We start from the raw sequence: 22,958 nt of genomic DNA, 5'->3' as shown, positions 1-22,958 counted from the left end.
TTTTTTTTTTTTAAACAGGAACATGATCTGAGGGTGGAAGAACTCCTTTAATGAAAGCTGCAAGAGCTGGTCATGTTTGTACTGTTCAGTTCTTAATCAGTAAAGGTAGGTTTGTATAAAACAGTTGTCTTTTTTTCAAAAGTATCTACCCCTGCCTTCATTTAGAGATTTAAGGATAAAGCTCTTTTGAAGGCAAGAGGGTATCATATGAGGATGGATGCTACTGACATTTAATGAATGGATAGTTGATAAACATGCTGCCATGCACAGACCAGCTTCAAACTAGAAATAATTGTCATACCAAGTAGCACACTTGTTGAAAAACGTATAAAGGAAAGGGAAATTTCTCTGTGTCAAAACTGAAGATTTAGGTAACAAACTCTGCTGTGTTCATGTAATATAGTATTTTCTTGAAACCTGGAAGTTTATGTTTCTGCCACTAAAAAAGTTTGTGGTAAGTAATGTTTCTACTATTCCCCTGGTCCTATGTTTCCTTTTTTATAAAATATAGGGAGCTGGTTATAAATATAGTACAAAAAATGTTCACAATTGAAATGTGACAAATATGGCAAATTGCATGAGGATTTTCATTCATGATCAGAAATTTTAGTTTGAATATTAAAGACCTTAATGACCAAATAAAACCATAGGGAGTATATTATTACTTTCTTTAAATTATTTCTTACGTGCTTACTATGAAAGTTCTAGTTCAGACAGTTTTTCATTCAGAGTTCATCATATTCTTAAGTATAAGAGATTACAGATTTTACTTTTGATTCTGCATTGATAAAAGAAAGAGGAAGCCAGGTGTGGTGGCTCACCCTTATAATCTCAGCACTTTGGGACCCCAAGTCAGGAGGATCCTTTGAGTCTTGGAGTTCAAGACTGGCCTGGACAAAACAGTGAGATTCTGTCTCTACAAAAAATTTAAAAATCAGCCAGGCATGGTGGCTTGCACCTGTAGTGCCAGCTAGTTGGGAGGCTGAGGTAGGAGAAGCACTCGGTCTCAGGAGTTCAAGGTAATAGTGAGCTATGATTGTGACACTACACTCCAGCCAAGGTGACAGAGTGAGACCCTGTCTCAAAACACAAAAAGGTGTAGGTGATATACAATTTTAAAAGGCAGTAATATACCATTTTCTTCATATAATAATAGTAAAGAAATCTCAAGTTTATAATTGTTTATAGGTAAAGAAAATTTGAAATAACTTACTGTTGAAATTAAACATTTTGACATGCACTGGTGATATATATTCATAACAGTATTCTCAAGCATAGCATTATATACCTAATTGCTGTCCCTCTCATTGGTTTATTTTAATGAGTTCGATTTCAGTTTCTTTCTGCTGTTTTATTTCCATTTCCCATGTTACTTAACACAGTAATCCAAATTAGGGATAGAGGTCAGGTGCAATGGCTCATGCCTATAATTTCAGCACTTTGGGAGGCCAAGGCAGGAAGATCACTTGAGCCCAGGAGTTTGAGACCAGCCTAGATAACATGGCAAGACCCCATTTCTACAAAAACAACAAACAAATAAATTAGGGATACCTTCCTATTTGGGAGTAGGAGTGAATTATCTATTTTCCTTGTCAGGTGTTTCTTAATGGGAAAGAAAAGGGTACTGTTCTATTTAGTGTTTGTTCTCTACATATTTAGCCCATAGAGGGCAGTGTAGTTTATTTTTATTCAGTCATCTTTTCTACTGAAGAACTTAAAATACAAATAAAACTTCATATTTTACTTTTAATACAGTTATTACATTAGGAGTAATAGGTATTTTGGGTATCTTTTACTGGTACCTACTGAAACCTTTTCAAATTATATCATGTTTGTCTGAGATTTATTTACTTTAGAATAATTCAAGATGGGAGAGGAGAATTAATGTAGGATATTTGTGAAATGAGATTGGCCATGTGTTTATAATCATTAAAACTCAGTAATGGGTATGTGGAGCCTCATAATACTATTTTCTCTACTCTTCATGATTTTTAAATTTACTATAATTTAAGAAAAACCATTCTACTAATATGATTTTCCATGCCTTTTCTGTTTTAGGAGCAAATGTGAATAGAACCACAGCTAATAATGACCATACTGTACTGTCCCTGGCTTGTGCAGGGGGTCATCTGGCAGTGGTGGAACTACTTTTGGCTCACGGGGCAGATCCTACTCACCGTTTGAAAGTATGTAACTCAAATGTTTGTGCGGCATTGTGAATTAATATTTCTCTCTTGGTCGTTATTACAACATCTCATATACAAGTTCCATTCATAATGGCATTCTAAGTGTAAATTTTCTCCTTTTTCACTTGAAGCGTTCTTTACCAAACCTATGATTTTAATGTGTCTGGGACCTGTTGGCTTTATCTTCCTAAGTGATTCTGTAAACTAACTTATTTTTCTTCACTTTTTTTCCCCTTCCATATTCACTCTTTTAGGATGGCTCAACTATGTTGATAGAAGCTGCAAAAGGTGGCCATACAAGTGTTGTTTGCTATCTCTTGGATTATCCTAATAACTTGCTTTCAGCCCCTCCACCGGATGTCACTCAGTTAACTCCCCCATCCCACGATTTAAATAGGGTAAGCTTTTAAAATTAAAGCATTTTATGGTGTGTCTTCTTTATCCTAACTCTTTCACTTATAGTTTCTGTTTAAATTAGGTTATTTTTTGTTCTAATATGTAGTTCTGTTTGTAAATATGTACTTGATACAGTTAATGAAAATCTGGTATAGTATTCAGATCCTAGATGGTATGATTATGCTTTAGCTTTTAAAGGTCACAATAGCACCTTGAATTCAAAGCCCACTACAAAATGTCATGGTAAACAGTTTGGTGCCAACATGTTTTAAGTAAATATGTCATTGTCTCAGATGACATATTAAAAATATTTTCAAAAAATCTCTGTAATTTATTCTTTATTTAGAGCATACTACTTAATGAATTGTGTAGGACACTAATAGTCACTTAATGTCCTTTGTCTTAGGCTCCTCGTGTACCGGTTCAAGCACTGCCCATGGTTGTTCCACCTCAGGAGCCTGACAAACCACCTGCCAATGTTGCCACCACACTTCCCATCAGGAATAAAGGTCAGTTATACTTCTAAAGACTGTTTCTTACTTGGTGTCCAGGTAAAAATAAGATTACCAAAAAATAGCCATTTCTACAAACAAGGAATTTTACTAAGTTGGCATTATTAAATTTGTTTAACCCATGATAAAAGCATGTTATTGGGAGAAAAAAAATAGTTAATAACACTGATTTGTGCTAGAATTAGAAGTTTTAGCATGAGAAATTCAGATGCTCATCTTTGATGCAGTTCTGATTATACATGATTTCCTTTAATAATTAGTAATTTTTATTCATGTAAAATGTTAAGCTGGGTATAGTTGAGTGACTTAAATCTCTGCAGTTATAAAGCCATAAATTAACAAGACATATCAAATATTAGAAATTTATTTTAGAATGACTGGCTTAATATAGATTTTACATCTGGGATACCTTTTCTCAACCAATAATTCAGTTACTTGAGATATGCTTGTTTATTTCTCTAGAATTCTGAGGTCCATATTTGACTTGTGGATGTTACACCATGCATGTTCTTAAGTAATGTCCTCAGATATTTTATACCTACCGGTTTGAATCCGTTTTTCCTTTTAAAAGTTTTACGTGAAGAAACAATGCAGTTTTTATTTTTTGTTTTTTGGCTACATATATTCTTTTATGAACAAGCATGCTAAGTATTTTCACCAGCTCTTTTCAGTCACTACTATCAACCTAGAGCCTTGGCACCTTTTTCAGTTGATATAGCAAACAATTGATTGCTATACCTATAGCCAGATCTGTCTATTCACCTGGCTGTCAGAAGATACAGTGGATGGCATAGTCCAGCATCTTTTCTTCCAGGGAAACTGAATCCCAATTCTCTACTGGCCAGATAGCTGTGTGAATATGTGAATTTATATCTTGCCTCTATTAGTCTTGAAGATGGTAGGCCCCAACAAAGACATATTTTAGTTGGATTTTAATTTCTTGTTACTTCTTAGTGGTTTGGGTACTCTTTGTGTGTATGTGTGTGTGTTTAAAAGGCACAGACTATGAAATGTGAAAAAACCTGACTTAGAGGTCTGTTTTCTCTTCACCCTAATAATTTAGCATTATTGTTCTGTTCTTATGATGAGTTTTAACATCTTTATGACCATATAAAATATCTACACATAGCCTTAGATGTTACTTTAATTGCACACTTAGGTATCACAAACCTGCATTCCTCTATTGTCTAATTTTAGCCATGTGATATTTTTAAGATTCTGAAATTAATTTACAAAGATTTTGCACATAAAATACATACATTTTATATTTGTGAAAAGAAGGTGGATTTGTTTTAACTTTTTAACAGTGCATTTTCACCTTTTATGGATATGATTACTTAGTGCATAACTGTTGGCACTAAACCTCCCAACAGTAACTCTGTAATGAGGATGCCATTCATGTGCACTTCTGAGGGGGTTTCTTTTTCACACAGCTGCTTCTAAACAAAAGTCCAGCAGCCATTTGCCAGCAAACAGCCAGGATGTACAGGGTTACATCACCAATCAGTCTCCAGAGAGCATTGTAGAAGAGGCTCAGGGAAAGTTAACAGAACTGGAACAGAGGATAAAAGAAGCCATAGAAAAGAATGCACAGCTGCAGTCCTTGGAACTGGCTCATGCTGACCAACTTACCAAGGAGAAGATCGAGGAGCTGAACAAAACAAGGGAGGAACAAATTCAGAAGAAACAAAAGATTTTGGAGGAACTACAGAAAGTAGAACGAGAGTTACAACTGAAAACTCAGCAGCAGCTAAAAAAGCAGTATCTAGAGGTTAAAGCTCAAAGAATTCAACTTCAGCAACAGCAGCAACAGTCTTGCCAACACCTGGGATTACTAACTCCTGTTGGAGTTGGAGAACAGCTTTCTGAGGGAGACTATGCACGGTTACAGCAAGTGGATCCTGTTTTGCTTAAAGATGAACCCCAGCAAACTGCTGCTCAGATGGGTTTTGCACCAATCCAGCCTCTGGCGATGCCTCAAGCTTTGCCTCTGGCGGCAGGTCCCTTGCCTCCAGGGTCCATCGCAAATCTTACAGAACTGCAAGGAGTGATAGTTGGACAGCCAGTACTGGGCCAAGCACAGTTGGCAGGGCTGGGGCAAGGAATTCTGACAGAAACACAACAAGGGTTAATGGTAGCCAGCCCTGCTCAGACCCTCAATGACACGCTGGATGACATCATGGCAGGTGGGTTTATATTGTTATGAGCAGGTATCAAATATGATTTGCTTAAGGCGAGTAAGAATGTACCCAAATTTTTTGCCGTTACCCAACTTGAGAACTATTTTTGGACTGACTCATGTCTAGCTTTAGAAATATTAGTTCAATCTCAGAAGTTCTCAGATGGATACAGGTTGAATTAAAGATTAGCTCATTCAATACAAATGACTGAAGCTTTCTGGCTTAGCTTGGTAGCTTGAGAATCTAGGTTTTTCACTAGTGGGGTTGATGTTTGATTTTTGTTTTTGTTTTCATTTTTTTCCTTTAAGTTCAGAATACTGAGATTGAATTTTGGCATTTTGCTTCTGTATTTACACCAATAAACTGGGAAATTGATAGAAGTTGAAGTGCAAAACTAGTAGGACACATCAGGAAGCTTATTTATGAACAGAAATACTTTATATCCTAATGGATCAGACTTCAAACCTGATGAATATTTAAAAAAAAAAACACTTTTACAAAATTAATAAAGTTCAAAACCAGATAGAGTTTAATTATACTGTATGTAAGTGATTTTGTCCCCTGTGAATGTTAATGTGTAGTCTCTTTCTAACTGTATCATGAGAAGATGTGGCCCCCCTGAAAGTATCATATATGATATATTTTAGATGTGTAGCCAGATAAATTTTATTCCATTATAACTAGTTTCATCGACAAGAAGATATATTTTAGAAGATTGTTTTAATGCTTCTAGTTTTGGTACTTATTTTTTGTAAGCTTTGTAACAAAGTAATGGTATGACATTTTATAGGGTTGTGAGCCATAAGAGTGCTATACTGAGAAGGATAACTTGCTTCATTAAAAAAAGAAAATTTGAAAAGGAAGGAAAACAGAAAATGGAAGGAATAAACAGTNAAAAAAAAAAACACTTTTACAAAATTAATAAAGTTCAAAACCAGATAGAGTTTAATTATACTGTATGTAAGTGATTTTGTCCCCTGTGAATGTTAATGTGTAGTCTCTTTCTAACTGTATCATGAGAAGATGTGGCCCCCCTGAAAGTATCATATATGATATATTTTTAGATGTGTAGCCAGATAAATTTTATTCCATTATAACTAGTTTCATCGACAAGAAGATATATTTTAGAAGATTGTTTTAATGCTTCTAGTTTTTGGTACTTATTTTTTGTAAGCTTTGTAACAAAGTAATGGTATGACATTTTATAGGGTTGTGAGCCATAAGAGTGCTATACTGAGAAGGATAACTTGCTTCATTAAAAAAAGAAAATTTGAAAAGGAAGGAAAACAGAAAAATGGAAGGAATAAACAGTGGAATTTTGATAACTTCCATCTGATCTCTTCCCCTTTTTTATTTATTCGTCTGTACTTAAAGGATGATCGACTTTTTCTAATTTAAAAACTGTTTCAGTAGCATTAAATATGATGAGATTATATAATTAAGTTTCATCTTTTAAAAGGATAATAGAAAACTAAACTGTATAGTGTTTAGATGTTTAGGTAACATTCAGACACTAAGAAACCAGCTGAGATAGATTTTATACTTAAAAATATCTGTAAAGTTTGCTAGTCCTCCTTTAATAGCACATCAATAGTTACAACATGTGGAATGAAAATTTCTGCTAGTCTTAAGGGTTAAATGACCACATTGGAAAAATGCTAGTACTAATTACTAGTAAGAATTGTATGGCTCTTATTGATGAGTGCAAAATTTTTCTGTAGATTTGAAAGTCACTACTAATCATGATTAGCAGATTATAATTGAGAATAAAATTTAACAATTATTAAATATCCTGTGAAAGTTGGAACACAGTAACCATTAACCCTAGATTTGATACTATGTCCATATGAATTCAGATCATAATAATGCTCTATCATGTGAAACTACTAACGGATGTATAGAGTCAAATATTAACATATCCACTTGAATGAAGAATAGGCATTACATAGTAATGGTTGTTTAAAAATTTTTTTGATATATCAGAGTTTACCTGATGTGCTTGGACATGCATAGTTGTCAACAATGATTTGCTAGTTGTACAGTTTTGTATGCTGATCAGAATTATTAGAAGTTTGTAAAGTATCTTTTCTTTTGATTCATACATGAAACAAAAACAATTCTATTATATGTGTTCTCAGTGTTCCGTATAAAAAAATTTTAAGTGCACATAACTTTTAGAAAATATGACAAATGCTTGTCATAATACAAAATATTTTACTTTTTTATTTATTATGCTCATTTCTATGGGGAGAGAAAGATAGCCAGAAGGAGGAAGAGTAGGATTAAAAACATTTAGCTACTTACCTGCAACTCATCTCTGACAACAGACATGTGCACATTCACACACATACACATATACTCATGCACTCACTTTTACAACCTCGATCTTAAATTTCTATGGTAGGATGTATCTTTTCAGTTGCTTAATGATGATTTCCACTTCTTTCTTAGGGGTTTAAATTATATTACAGCCTCATTAGTCTCATCGTCTCCTTTCCCTCCCTCTAGCACACTCCCTGTTCTGTTTTTCTTAGCCTTCATTTATTAGACTTCTACCATAAAATTTGCTGACCAAAATCGTCTGTCTTTCCTGTTCTTCACACTTGCCAAACCAGGATCAGCTCCCTGTTTAACCTATCTCAACACCTTGCCTTTGCTATCGTCTCAAGTTCCCTTTTTCCTACGCTGACATTAAAACTTTTCTGACGTGTGGTTCTCCCTTTCTAAATCTAACCCTAAAATGAAGCCCCACATGTAAAGATTTTTACCAGAGTTCCTTCAGGTACCTACATATTTTACATTTGTTACTTTCAGTTGTGGAGAATGGATGTGTGATTAACAGTTACTTAATTTTAGTAAACCAATTTCATGGGTACCCGGAAGGAAATGATGAGATAATTGATTTTTCCTATCTCCTTTTAGATGAGGTGATAAGAAAACCAATTTGACTTAAAAAAAAAAAAAAAAAAAAACTGTAATTTTGGTAGATTCTTTAAAATATTCCAGTTGAAATGTAAATTATAATTTAGTCATTTAACAATAAAACTTAGATTTTTTTTTTAACCTGTTTAGTATTATGAAATAAAATTTAGTGATTCGGACAGACTGTTGTTCATCCTGTTTAAGCTACTTTTGTCTTTAGCGTTTTATTGTGAAAATCCAATCAAAGGAGATATGGAATCAATTTTAAGAGCTCTAGATATATTTTTTGAAATTTATATCTACAATATGTATACTTAAATTATCTTGATCTTTTCGTAACATAACAAAACTATCAATATGGAGTAACAATATCCAGATCACTAGATAATCAATTTAATATGTTAGTGTTTGCCCTTTTCTATTGGTCTGGATCCCTAAGGATTCAAACAGTGTTTTGTTTTGTTTCGTTTTGTTTTATTTTCTCCTTTGTTTTTCCTTTGGCTTTTAAGTGGACTTAAAACTGTATAATTATAGAATGTGTGTTGCTATAATGTATAGTGTATGTTTGTGCCTGAACTAAGGATTTCATGTAAAATAGATTTCTTAATTCATAATTATGTTTATAATTGTTATAATAAGATCAATTTCAGTTTTATTCTTGACAGGATCATAATCTCTTTTGCCTGGTTTCAGATCCAGTTGTGAATCATGATTGTTTTCTGTCTGATGTAGTTGATAACTACTTTGGTAATACACATCCACACTATTGTTGACCAGTCAAAGATAAATGCCCATACTTTAACACTATAGCGTTTTTAATGGGGTTGGGGGAGATGATGTTCACATATCAACTCCAGAAATAAGGCAATGAGAGAATAAAGTACCCTCAGCTGAATCTGCAGTATATCCTATACCAGCATATTTGGAGTCCTCCCACCTCAAGTACTGATCCGAATAGCCTTTTCTTAAGTTGAATATTTTGGTGAAAATAATATCACAGCAACATGATACTTAGAATAATAGTAATCCATATTTGAAGAATGTTTGTGTGCATACATTTATTTATACCCTAATCTTTTAATTTTATCCTTAAGTCAGTGTGATTGCTGGATTCATTGGTGAGCATTTTAGCTCCCTCAGAGTAATTCTTCACATGAGCAACTACACTTCTGTGTGAGGATAAATTTTTGTATTTGAATATCCTGTCATCCAGAGGGCCACAATGCATAATATTACTGTATCCCAGTCTGCAGTTAGTAAAACAGTAGGAGGTGTTTTAAATGATTGCATAGTGAGATTTCTCCCTCCCCAAGAGTGATATTAATTTTACTAGTTCTAGAATATAAGGTGTGAAATCGGCAAGTAAAAACCACGTATTCCCCCTTCTGATCTTGACTATTTTACCTTTGATCGCTTTTCTAATTAAGATATAATGGACAACTTTCCATTTGCATTTATATTTAATACATAAACATTTTTGTTTTCAGGGTTATTTTGAATTAAGATTTTATGACTACTTATCATAACAGGGGAATTTGTTTTTCAGTTGTATTATTATTTAGAAAATGAGTTACTCAGTATACATTATAATTTTACACTGTCATCATCAACAATAACCAGGAAAATTAGTTATTAGTGCTATAGTAGTCTTCCTGTAGACATATTATTTTAAGAAGTCTTTAAATATTTTTGAGTGAATATGTCTTACTATTACTTAACAAAGTTTCATCCTTATTAAGTGCAGTTATTTTGTTCAACAGCAGTCAGTGGAAGAGCATCTGCAATGTCAAACACTCCTACCCACAGTATCGCTGCATCCATTTCCCAACCTCAGACTCCAACTCCAAGTCCTATCATCTCTCCTTCAACCATGCTTCCTATCTACCCTGCCATTGATATTGATGCACAGGTAAGTCCCAAACTTAAGAGAGATGGTTTTTCATTGGAATTATGCCATAATTTAAAACATTAACTTTCAGAGATTTAAACCATCAAAGATTGCCTTGTCTCTAGGCAAAGTCTTGAGCCACAGTTTTAAATTAATTAAAGTTCACATTTAAAAAATAAAATGCTAAATATAGATTATTAGTGATAATTATGTGATGATCTGGTTTCCAGGGTTATCAAGTAACCTTTTTCTTTTAACTTTGGTTTACAGGAGGATGTAAAAGAAATAATTTATTTAAAATTAGCGCTTATCTTCTTCTAATAATAAATTAATAGACGATATGGTTTGAAATATATAATGGATTGCATGTAAAAGAAAAAAGGTTCTAACATAAAATTTATATTTTTGTATGTCATGCGCATGATTTATATCATATATCATCTTTGAAAATTCTCATCTTACTGATTGAAATACGTGGTGAGTCTGTGTCTGTATCTGTAAAATTTAGCTGTATGGGATCCCAGGCACTTTTTGAAGAAGTAATATGGAGTGGGGGGAAGACGCTGTTTAAGTTAAGCTTTAGAAAGCCTGAGAGCTATTAAGTATAATTTTTTATTAAAAAGTAGTTGACCATGAAATCTCAGGGCAAGGTGAGATTGGAGAGAATAGTGTGTTTTGTCCTGAAGAAAAGTTAAGAGGTCTAATTTAGAAGACTGCCGAATAAGGTCAAGAGTACATGGCTGTCAGGACTAAGAAATGTTTGCAGTTTACTTAGTTTTTGTATTTTGATAGTACCTGGGGTGTGTACATTATAAAACTTTTAATTTTATATATGATTATTTCTTTATAATAAAGCCTGAATTTTAGCAGGGGTAACGCGGGGAGAAAGAGAGAGGAGTGAGTATGTGTGTGTGTTTGTGTTGGATGGACCATTAAGGGCAGGTACTCTTAACCTATTAAAATAAAGTTTCCTTTTATTAAAATGTTTCTCAGTAACACTATGAAAAGGAATTTTATTTCTGTTCTTACTTGTTGCCCAAATATCTGTTGATTTTATGTACTGACTTCTGTTTTTGTTGAGTACTTAAAATTGCCAGGAACTATTTTTAAGGAATTGTCTCATCTAATCCTCAGACCACATATATGATGTAGCTACTCTTAATACCCATCTCCCTGAAGAAGACACTGTTGCTAAGAGAGAGATTAAGCATTTTGTTTAGTCACTTCATTTAGGCTAAGAAGCAGCGGGGCTAGGAATCATTCAGCGTGACTTCAAAGACACCACTCTTTTTTTCTTTTGTAACGGGTTCTTGCCATGCTGCCCAAGCTGGTCTCAAACTCCTAGGCTCAAGAGATCTTCCCCTCTCAGCCTCCTGAGTAGCTGGAATTACAGGTGTGCCACCATACCCCAAAGATGCCACTCTTTTAACTACCATCTACCTAGCCTTTTAAAAAAATATATGAGACATTCATTTGATGAGCCATAGTTATTTACATTTAATATTGATAGCATTGTAGAATTGGTTTGAACTTGGCATTGAATTTGCATTATTTTTCTCCAGTCTTTTTTGCTTTGAGGCTTCTTCTTCTTCTTTTTTTTTTTTTTTTTCTATTTTGAGATGGAGTGTCGCTCTGTCACCCAGGCTGGCAGGCTGGAGTGCGGTGGCACAATGTTGGCTCACTGCAGCCTCTGCCTCCCGGATTCAAGCAATTCTCCTGCCTCAGCCTTCTGAGTAGCTGGGGTTACAGGCACCCACCACCATGCCTGGCCAATTTATTTGTATTTTTAGTAGAGATGCGGTTTTGCCATGTTGGCCAGGCTGGTTTCAAACTCCTTGACCTCAGGTGATCTGCCTATATCAACCACCCAAAGTGCTGGGATTACAGGTGTGAGCCACTGCACATAGCCGAGGCTATTATCTTTAGCAAGAAGTAGTTTTCTGATTTTTGTGGGCCTAAGAATTGATCCATTAGCAAAAATAAATACTTCACCAAAATGTAAAAGACTTCTTTATAAAATGTTTTAAACAGGCACAGGAAAAGTTTGTCCAGAGATTGATTTTACTGAATATGAAAGTATTGTAGTGATGGTGAAATGATTTTTCCGGGCTGTACCACTCACCAACTATCACTATATTATAAATTAGTTCTGAGAAGTTACATGTAATTTTTTAATTAAAATTATTTTTAAACTTACATTTTAAATATAGTAGACGTGCTTTTCTAGAAAGATTTGACTATGGATCCTTAAAAATTTACTCTTTTTTTATCTGATCTCTACATCAAGATTTGTCATTTGTTGGGTTAGCCAGACTTGAGTAAACTACTCTGGAGTTTTACCATACGTGTTTAGTTAGAGATTAAAAATTTCCTACTTTGGAAAAAAATACTGTTCAGAAATAATTGTTCACCATTTTCTCCTTTAATTTTGATGTTTGTTTTAAAATTTACTGGTTTTTGACCAGGCGTGGTGGCTCATGCCTGTAATGCCAGCACTCTGGGAGGCCGAGGTTGGTGGATCACCTGAGGTTAGGAGTTCAAGACCAGCCTGGCCAACATGATGAAACCCTGTCTCTACTAAGAATACAAAAATTACCCAGGCATAATAACACACACCTGTAATCCCAGCTATTCAGGAGGCTGAGGCAGGAGAAGCACTTGAACCCAGAAGGCAGAGGTTGCAGTGAGCTGAGATGATACCACTGCACTCCAGCCTGGGCAACAGAGTGAAACTCTGTCTAAAGAAAAAAAAAAAGACCGGGCGCGGTAGCTCATGACTATAATCCCAGCACTTTGGGAGGCCAAGGCGGGCGGATCTTACAAGCTCAGGAGATGGAGACGATCCTGGCTAACATGGTGAAACCCCATCTCTACGTAAAAAAAAAAAAAAAAAAAAAAAAAAATAGCAGGGCGTGGTGGCGGGCGCCTGTAGTCCCAGCTACTCGGGAGGCTGAGGCAGGAAAATGGTGTGAACCCCGGGAGGCAGAGCTTGCAGTAAGCCGAGATGGTGCCACTGCACTCCAGCCTGGGTTACAGAGCGAGACTCCGTCTCAAAAAAAGAAACCAGCTAGTTTTTAATATCAAGCAGGTACTTTAAGTGATTAAAAATGAAGATTTTCTTGTACTCAATCCATCTGAAGTTTTTGTTTTGATAAGAAAATAATTTTATGGGCTCTTGCATAGTGGGTACTTTGATTATGTGTGATAATACTGTGCTGTGAAAAATAATATAATGAAGAAATCAATACCAAGATTGCTATTCTGAAAGATTAAACATTCTCTAATACTTGGGTCTTTGATCTGTTTATATAATAAACCTTAACATACAGACAACGCTTTGCAGATATTAACTGCTTTAACTTAATCTTTGTAACAATCCCATGAAATAGGTACTATTATTATTACCATTTTCCATTTGAGGAATGTAAGACATAAAGATATTAAATACCTTGCCCAACAGCTAGTTAATGGTGGGGCCTACTTTTGAACTCAGACACTCTGGCTCTAGACTATTCTTTTATTAACCACTGCACTGTTAAATTGTTTTTTATTTCTAACTTAAGTGTGTTAACGTTGAATTTGAATTATATTGTATTAGCCTGGTAAGTCGGATCACAGAAATGTGTCCACTGCCTAGATGGTAAGAGATCATTTATATTTCATCTTTGCATACCTAACATCAAAATGTACGGAAGAACAAAGGAAATGTTAATCTTTTAAAGCCTCAAAGTGTAACTCCTTTTAAAATGCTAATGATTCTGGAAAATGGTCAGACCTTTAACTGCTTTAATTGAACATTTTAGACAGGAGCTAATATTGTTAACAAGGATTAGCAGGAATCATATGTTTTATTTCCGGTCCTTGACAAGTGCTGAAGAGTTTGCATTCTTCATAAGGGGCTTCAACTCTCTGCTACACAACTAGAACTCACTTGCCAAGGGTGTGCCACAGACTTTCCAACTGTCCAGTTTTACTGAATCAAATTTGTCTAGGTATTTTCAAAACTTTTAAGATGAATACCACATACTTTGGTATTATCAAAATCTGTTTTAGGAAACCAATAAATAGTAGCTTGAAGGAATTATTTGGGACTATTTTTATTATACCTTTTGATAGCATAGCTCTGACCTTTATGTTTATTTTGCTTGAGTTTAAGTTGAGTTTATTTTGCCTAAGTTTGGTATAACCAAACTTATTTGTGAGTTCTGTGCATACAGAAATTAGGAATTATGTAGAGATTTTTTAAAACCACAGGCTTTATGTGGAAAAATAATTCTGACTTAAAGGTTAGAACTGAATACCACGAGTTAAATATTTTTTGTATTTTATTGTGTAAAATATGATCGATTCTAGGAGCCACTACCAATGAGAAAGAACCAGTTGTTTTGTTCTTGGGCTGTAAAAACTTGTTCCAACCTCTTTTTTGTCACATGTCCTCCATATATTCCTAAACTGCTTGTTGTTTTTATTCTCAAGCCTCTGAAGTCTTTTCGTGAACTTGGAGTAACTTATTGTAGTACATCTCATCTCATAACTGAAAGACACAAATAGCTCTTTATAGAATTTTGCTTTCTTTCACTTTTTAATAATTAACATGTATTCGTTATTTTAAAGAAGGGTAGACATCAAATTTAACTTGTGACATATCAAGACTGAAATTGTAAAGTATGTAAAATTATGTTTTACTTTTAATGGTATAAGTATCATTTGAATATTTTTCTCTAATTGGTTTTGCAATATAAAGAACAGTTTAATCACGGTGATTTAACATGAGAAATTAAAGAGGCCAGCAAAAATTAATTAACAGTGATATGTATAATATGCTACCATTAAAGCATTCTGCTTTAAAATACATGCATTCTACTTGTTCATATGGACTGGTTTTAACAGGTTATTTATTTTACTGATTATTCTCATTTATCGAATACCTTGAAGTGCTATCCTGCTTTTTAAGCTTACATATAACCTGACTGGGTTAGAGAATGAGGTAATGATTTCGAAGGTTGTGGAAGTCTAAAAAAAAGTTCAGCTCTTTAAGTCCTAGTAGTTTTCAAGTTAATTTAATTATGTTAAGAGTAATTAATAGGGCGCGGTGGCTCACGCCTGTAATCCCAGTGCTTTGGGAGGCTGAGGTGGTTGGATCATGAGATCAGGAGTTCAAGACCATCCTGGCTAACACGGTGAAACCTCGTCTCTACTGAAAATACAAAAAAAAAATTAGCCGGGCATGGCGGCAGGCACCTGTAGTCCCAGCTACTCGGGAGGCTGAGGCAGGAGAATGACGTGAACCTGGGAGGCGGAGCTTGCAGTGAACCAAGTGAGCCACTGCACTCTAGCCTTGGCGACAGCGAGACTCCGTCTCAAAANTCGAATACCTTGAAGTGCTATCCTGCTTTTTAAGCTTACATATAACCTGACTGGGTTAGAGAATGAGGTAATGATTTCGAAGGTTGTGGAAGTCTAAAAAAAAGTTCAGCTCTTTAAGTCCTAGTAGTTTTCAAGTTAATTTAATTATGTTAAGAGTAATTAATAGGGCGCGGTGGCTCACGCCTGTAATCCCAGTGCTTTGGGAGGCTGAGGTGGTTGGATCATGAGATCAGGAGTTCAAGACCATCCTGGCTAACACGGTGAAACCTCGTCTCTACTGAAAATACAAAAAAAAAATTAGCCGGGCATGGCGGCAGGCACCTGTAGTCCCAGCTACTCGGGAGGCTGAGGCAGGAGAATGACGTGAACCTGGGAGGCGGAGCTTGCAGTGAACCAAGTGAGCCACTGCACTCTAGCCTTGGCGACAGCGAGACTCCGTCTCAAAAAAAAAAAAAAAAAAAAAAAAACCATTAATAGGTGTACTTTTTTTTTTTTTTTTTTTTTTTTTTTTTTTTTTTTTTTTTTGAGACAGGGTCTCACTCTGTCACCTAGGTTGGAGTGCAGTGGCACCTCACAGCTTGCTGCAGCCATGAACTCCTGGGCTCAAACTATCCTCCCGCCCCAAACTCACGAGTAGCTAGGAGTACAGGCATTGCACACCACTTCTGGCTAATTTTTATAGAGATGGGATCTTGCCGTGTTGCCCAGGCTGGTCTCAAACTTCTAGCCTCAAGTGATCCTCCTGCTTCAGCCTCCAAAAGTGTTGGGATTACAGGCATGAGCCATTGTACCCAGCATACTTCCTTTTTCAAAGACACTTCACACAGTTCACTGCTTTTTCGCCTAAATTTCAGCTCATTAAAAGTTGTTTTTCCTTCAGTATTGCCATCTGTGTTACTATTTCTTGTTTTCATTCTGTATCACCATTATAAAATTGAATAGTCATGTTGATAACTTACAGAATATTTTTACATTAGATATATTTTTATCATTTTTTATAAGCCAGAATTCATCATAACAACCTCTATTAATAGTATAGAATGGTGTATACTTTATGGCATCATGGGCTCACTGAAATTTTCTTTAGAATATAAACCTGAATGAGCTCTTAAAGCTCTGGACATCTATCTCCCTTTTCAGGTTTGGGACTTCCTCTTAGATATGTGACAAGGAATATAACTTCTTGACTAATGTAACTGTGTGCAATATAATTTGAGTTTAAGGATTCTTTCTTTAAGTGATACCTTGCTTTCTACAAAATCGTCAACTGCATTGTAATTATTTCCGTTGATCAGCAGTATTTGAAACACCTGTTTTTTTCTTTGTCATTATTAATATTAACCCAAATTTCTATTTCAGTTCATTTGTTTATTGATGTGTTGAGAAACAGAGTGTTATTTCTTACCATTTTGGGATTGTGTAGGTGTTTTTAGGAGGATGGAAGTCTCACTTCAGGCTTTTTAAATTCTTTCATTATTATCTTAAAAGAATATCATGTTCATTGGTTTAGTTTCTCCTTGATGTAGAAATACAATGGAGTTGCCCACTTTTAACTTCATTTCCACAAAGAATTTAAAGCTGCTTTCTTAGCTTTAAATGTTTGTTTCTTGAAATCTCATAATACATTATTATGCTTGTCTCCTAGTTTGAACCTGAATTCGCTGTGTATAGTAATCAGTAAGCTCCTTTGAGTCCTATATTATCTTTGTCAAGATAGAGTACTTAGTATGAGTACTTTGAATATAAAAGGTGCTTAATAAATGTCAGTTGAATTTGTGTTTTATAATATTGGAAAAAACATTTTACTGATCCACTGAAATTTTCCGTGCTTATCTTTTGCAAATTTTATGTACATCTCTTCATTTTCTATTTGAGCTTTCCTAAATTACTCTTTAAACCCTGGAAGAATTTTAGAAACCTTACAAACTTCATCATAAAATTGATTCTTCTGCTGATTGCATATGCACCAACATAGAGTGTACATAAGACACATACACTTAACATTATATTCACCACAATCTGCTTTGCCTTAGGGCCCCTCTGTGATATAGTGGGGAGAGCAGGATTTTGTTATCAAGAAGATCTTCTTGGGTTTTTTAAAGCACACCTCTACCAGTTGTTAGCTTATGTGGCCATCGGAAAGTTATTTATCAGAGCCTTTATCTCCTTTTCTCTGAAATCAGATATAATTTTTCCTATAAACCTGAGATGAATATCAAATACTATAACACAGTCAGAGCTGTCACTCATTTAAGTTTCATGTCCTTCTCCATTGTTGTAGTTGGTGCATCTCTCCCTTGTGGCCATCCCTGATCTCTGCAGTCAGTAGCTCTGCTCTCTGCCAGCCTCTTCTGCAGAGCAGCTTTTGCGGTCTCCCTCTTCATCACTGACTAGTAGGCTTTTTCTTTTTTCTTAACTCTTATTGATTTTGCCTTTTGTCTTTTGTTTTTCATTTCTTATAATGAAATTTGGTCTTTAGAGTTATTTGCATTCTGGGAGAATATGCTTTTCCTTTTTATAATTATTACGTACATTCTACAAATACAATGTGTAAGTGCAATCAATGCTACATATATACTCCCTTGTTTATTATGTTTATTAGTAACAGTTTTTGAATCTATGACCTTTTACAGCTTTTGCCATTTATTTTGCTTAACTATCATCTATTATTTCCTAAGTAGTGCATCACTTAGAGGTAGAAAATACAAACATGGATAAGACATATTCTTTACCTCCCAGGATTTATAGTCTCTGTGGGTGATAAATATATAAGGCAGATTGGTGATAAGTACTATAATAGAGATATGTATGGGAAAGTGAGGGAAATGCTCAGAGCAACACTGTCCAGTTGAAAAATAAGATGAGACACGTTTGTAATTTTAAATTATCTAGTAGTCTCATTAAAAAATGTGAAAAGAAACAAATGGGATGAATTTTAAAATATATTTTATTTAACTTAATATATCCAAATATTGTTTTAACATGTCATATAATCAATACACCACAATTGCTGAGATAATTTACATTTTTATTTCATACTAAAAGTCTTCAAAACTTGGTGAGCATGTTACACTTATAGCTGGAGTGATCAAATCATTTTGGTTTTCCTGAGACTTTCCTGTTTTAGCACCAAAAGTCCTTCTCCCAGAAACCCCTTCAGTCCCAGATTTGTCACCCTACTTAAAGTATATCTAAATTTGGATTTCATTGGAAATACTCAGTTTGTATCTAGATTTGATTAAATGTACAGTTGAAAAGTAGATTCATTGACTCAAATTGAGACATCCTAAGTTTTCCAAGAACCAAATTGAGTATCAGTTATTAAATTTAAATTAAAGTTAAATACAATTTAAAATTCAGTTCCTCTGTTACACTAACCATATTTCAAATGCTAATAGTCATGTGTTGCTTATAGAGTACTAAAGGTATCTAGCTGGGCATGGTGGCAGATGCATGTAAACCCAGCTACTCAGGAGGCTGAGGCAGGGAGAATTGAGTGAATCCAGGAGGCAGAGATTGCAGACAGCTGAGATCACACCACTGCACTCCAGCCTGGGTGACAGAGCGAGACTTCATCTCAAAAATATAAAATAAAATAAAAAATAAAAGTATGAGAAATTAGATAGTTCGCTAGGTTAGCATTGAAACTATAACAGAATATGAACACTGGTAGATCTAGTGTTGGTCATTATCATTAGCAGAAGGCAGAAGCAAACCATATGTAGATGGTGTCATGTCTTATTATAATAGTTTTTCAAAATACACAGTATATTTTGGATGTTTTGTTCCTTTAAGTATTTTGGAGCTTTGTTCTCAAACACAGCTAAGTTACTTGGAAACAATTTTTTTTTTTAATTTCAAGGCCTACTTTTCAGTTTGTTAGGTGGGTCCACAACTGCTAATTTGACCCTACTACTGAGGATTCTACTTGACATCCTGTGTGTTTTGAGGTCTTTCTACTCTGGCTGGTGGGAACCAAACTATTCCTGGCCCCATGTGAGCCCTGGGTATTATTCAGCCTGACTCTCTCTGGTGGTCCTTCCCTGGCCTCGGATAATTTCCTCATGCACATGGACTGATCAAAACTCAGCTGAAGGTTTGAGGGGAATCCTCTGCACATCTCCAGAGTACCGTCTCCGCAGTACTCTCATCTTCAATAATCTGCTCCATGAATTCTAGCCACCTTGACCTCTCCAAATTCTGTTTTCTCAAGTTGGGGAGACTGCCAGGCTCTGTTTGGATACTTGCTCCCTGCACACTATAGCCTGGAAACTCCCCAGGCAGTAAGTTGGGTTAATCATTTCTGTCTTCAGGGATCACTGTTCTGCACTGCCTGTCTAAATACCATCGTTTCAAAGAGTTTTTTTTTTTCTTTTTTAGTTATTTGAAATAGGAAAATAAATCTGATCTATGTTTCTCCATTAATGGCTGAAAGCAAAAGTTAATCCACAGTATTTCTTTCACCCGCGTGATTGAAAGTCATACTTTATTTTCCTTGATGCTTGTAGTCTTTTAAAAAAAACCAACAATTGGGTTATAAAATGGAAAAAAAGAAACCCTTCTTTTTTTTTTTTTTTTTTTTTTTTTTTTTTTTTTTTTTTGAGATGGAGTCTCGCTCTGTCACCCAGGCTGGAGTCCAGTGGCGTGATCTTGGTTCACTGCAACCTCTGCCTCCCAGGTTCAAGCGATTCTTCTGCCTCAGCCTCCGAAGAAGCTGGGACTACAGGCACGCGCCACCACGCCTGGCTAATTTTTGTATTTTTAGTCGAGATGGGGTTTCACCCTGTTGACCAGGGTGGTCTCGATCTCTTGACCTCGTGATCCGCCTGCCTAGGCCCTCTCAAAGTGCTGGGATTACAGGCATGAGCCACTGCGCCTGTCCGTAAACCTTGCTTTTCAAATGCTTGATATTATAGAGTGGTACATATGTATTTGTGTGTATTTGGTATGTTTGCATATTACGTATTTGATATTAACATCTTAAGTTATTTAATAAACTAACCAAAAAATAATTTCTTATAGACTGAGAGTAATCATGACACGGCGCTAACACTTGCCTGTGCTGGTGGCCACGAGGAACTGGTACAGACACTGCTAGAGAGAGGAGCTAGTATAGAGCACCGAGACAAGAAAGGTAGGGCCGACTTTTGTTTTATTTTTTGGAATAATGGTCAAAATATTTATTTAGGAACATTATTTCTTAGTCCTATTTTGAAGGTTAGATATTTTGTTCTTTTGCCTTAGCATGTAGTGAGAAGACCATTATTTTTCTCCAGGTTTTACTCCACTCATTTTGGCTGCCACAGCTGGTCATGTTGGTGTTGTGGAAATATTGCTGGACAATGGTGCAGACATTGAAGCTCAGTCAGAAAGAACCAAGGACACACCACTCTCCTTGGCCTGTTCTGGGGGAAGACAGGAGGTAATGTTTCCCCTTAGTGTAATTGTTTTTCTCTGTCTGTTTAGCAAATGTGTACTTTCACTTATATTATTTTTTCTATCAGAACAATGCTTTTACATTTAGATTTTTCACAATAGCTGAAACTATTATTTACTAACAAAAAGATGAGTATCTTTGTTAGCATAAGCTGTCTTGCCAGAAAAATCACACATTGTTTAGAATCCTGCTTATCTAAAAGTAGTACTGCCATGCATTTAGGGTAGGAGAAAGATTATTGCAAGTCAAATCAGTAAGTTCCTAATGTACAGGGCCTATATTCACTCATCTTTGCCAGCCCTATAGTACATGGCATAAGGTACTTAATCCCAGTCTCTGTTGCTGTCTATAAGATTAGTAGGGAATTAAGAATATTCAATTTTTATGTGTTTTGAGAACTCTTGTCTTGCTTTGATTTTTCCCCACCGTTTCTCAACTCTGGAGGAAAGGTTCTCAGATAAGATGGTAAGATTATATGACCTTTTGTTTTTTTAAGGAAACTAGAACAACTGACAGAGATTAGCCAGGCCCTAGAAAATATAGCTTTACACTCACTTATGTATCTTGTGACATTTTATAATCAGCTAGATCACCTATTTTTTTTTTTTTTTTTTTCAAATTCAGTCCTTTGTACAGGGGATATAAACCAGATGTGTTGTCTCCATAGATTCCCTTCTCTATCAAGGAATTATTGAATCTTAGATTTAGAAAGCACCTTAAGTGTTTCAGATCAGTGTCTTACTCAGCTTTAAAATGTTTTTTCTCTTTTCTTTTCTAAGGTTTTCCTATTTATCAAGCCTGAAGTATGCCTTTTTTGTGTCCCCACAGTCCATAGTTTTGTTCTTTAAACAAATAGAGGTTTATACCCTTTTCTATCTTCGGATTTTTTTTTTCCTGAAGTCACCTATTCTTTGTGTGAAACAAGTCCTGTTTCGGTTATTAGCCCAAGAATACTTTTCCAATCCCTTCACCATCGTGATTATTTCACCCTTTATGTCAGTATCCCTCTTGAAATATTATATGTAAAGGTATTCTGACAAGCAAACTGGGGAACTGTTACCTCCTGTTTGAGCATCTTAAACTAGCTTTTCCCTCAGTTCCCTCCAGTCATAGCACATAAGGTTATATTGAATTCGAGTTAGTTAAACCCACTAGATTTTAAAATAAACTAGTAAATAAACAATTTTAAGATATATAATAATTCCTATGCAAAAGAATGAGAAATCTAATAAGATTACGTAACTGTGGGAAGATAGGGCTTGGTGATCCTTCATTTTATAAATTAAAAGAACTGAAATCTATTAAGAGTGATAATATAGGCATTTTTTTTCCGTAATTTTGTTCCCTTATATTTGGAGTAGATATTATATGCATGGATAGTTAGATACACTTATTACTAGAATACTCCACGCAAGAGACAAGGAGCCTGGCCTGTGCCTACTGTTTGGTTTCTTCTACTTGTGTCACTTTTTTCTTCTGTAATTCATAGTAGGGGCAATAGATAGGTTAAAAGTATTATAAGCCAAATATTAAGATAGTGAAAATAAACTACTTAATTTGATAAATTATTTCTACTATTCCAGAAAAGTAAAATCCCCATAAATCCCGGAAAGCAAAATTTTACCTTGACTGAAATTGTCAATCATTATTTAGCTTGAAAAAATACTTGCTTTATATAGGAACAAATTTTTTCAATATTGAGTCAAGAAGAAATTAGTTGATTTTCTTTATTTAAAAGTAATATTAAAGCCAATAGGACACTGTAATTTTTATAAATTATGTATTTTTGTTAAAATGTAACAGATTAGGTTATGACAATTGTAGAAGTATGTTAGGGTAATAATTTTGCCTATACACACTTTGTTACTTTAATTTGGTGTCAATAGAACAGGTAAGTATTTTCAAGTGATTAATAAAATGTTGGAAAGTCATTTTACTATAAAATCATACATTTTTGTTGTATATTGGATGTTTGGGGAGCAGAACAGTTCTCTAAAAGAATTGAGAAAATATAATAGCATTGAGGAAACTTGAGAAATTTGATTAGAGTTTTCTACTATACTGTTTATA

At 34.9% G+C, this 22,958-nt stretch overlaps 1 protein-coding gene across 1 annotated transcript in view; it reads left to right on the top strand.

Moving 5' to 3' along the window:
• Nucleotides 1–22,958, top strand: part of ANKRD17 (ankyrin repeat domain 17) — a 190,917-nt gene that overhangs the window by 117,315 nt on the left and 50,644 nt on the right. The window contains 9 exon segments of the mRNA XM_017864066.1: nt 19–22; nt 25–105; nt 2,059–2,186; nt 2,441–2,584; nt 2,989–3,091; nt 4,528–5,280; nt 9,957–10,105; nt 20,474–20,585; nt 20,728–20,873. Of these exon segments, the coding sequence (XP_017719555.1) occupies nt 19–22; nt 25–105; nt 2,059–2,186; nt 2,441–2,584; nt 2,989–3,091; nt 4,528–5,280; nt 9,957–10,105; nt 20,474–20,585; nt 20,728–20,873 (1,620 nt within the window).

This window comes from Rhinopithecus bieti, unplaced genomic scaffold (genome assembly GCF_001698545.2).
Source record: "Rhinopithecus bieti isolate Rb0 unplaced genomic scaffold, ASM169854v2 scaffold_68671, whole genome shotgun sequence".
Classification (NCBI taxonomy): Eukaryota; Metazoa; Chordata; class Mammalia; order Primates; family Cercopithecidae; genus Rhinopithecus; species Rhinopithecus bieti.
The sequence above is the reverse complement of the archived record's forward strand: the minus strand, read 5'-3'. Positions and strand labels throughout refer to the sequence as shown.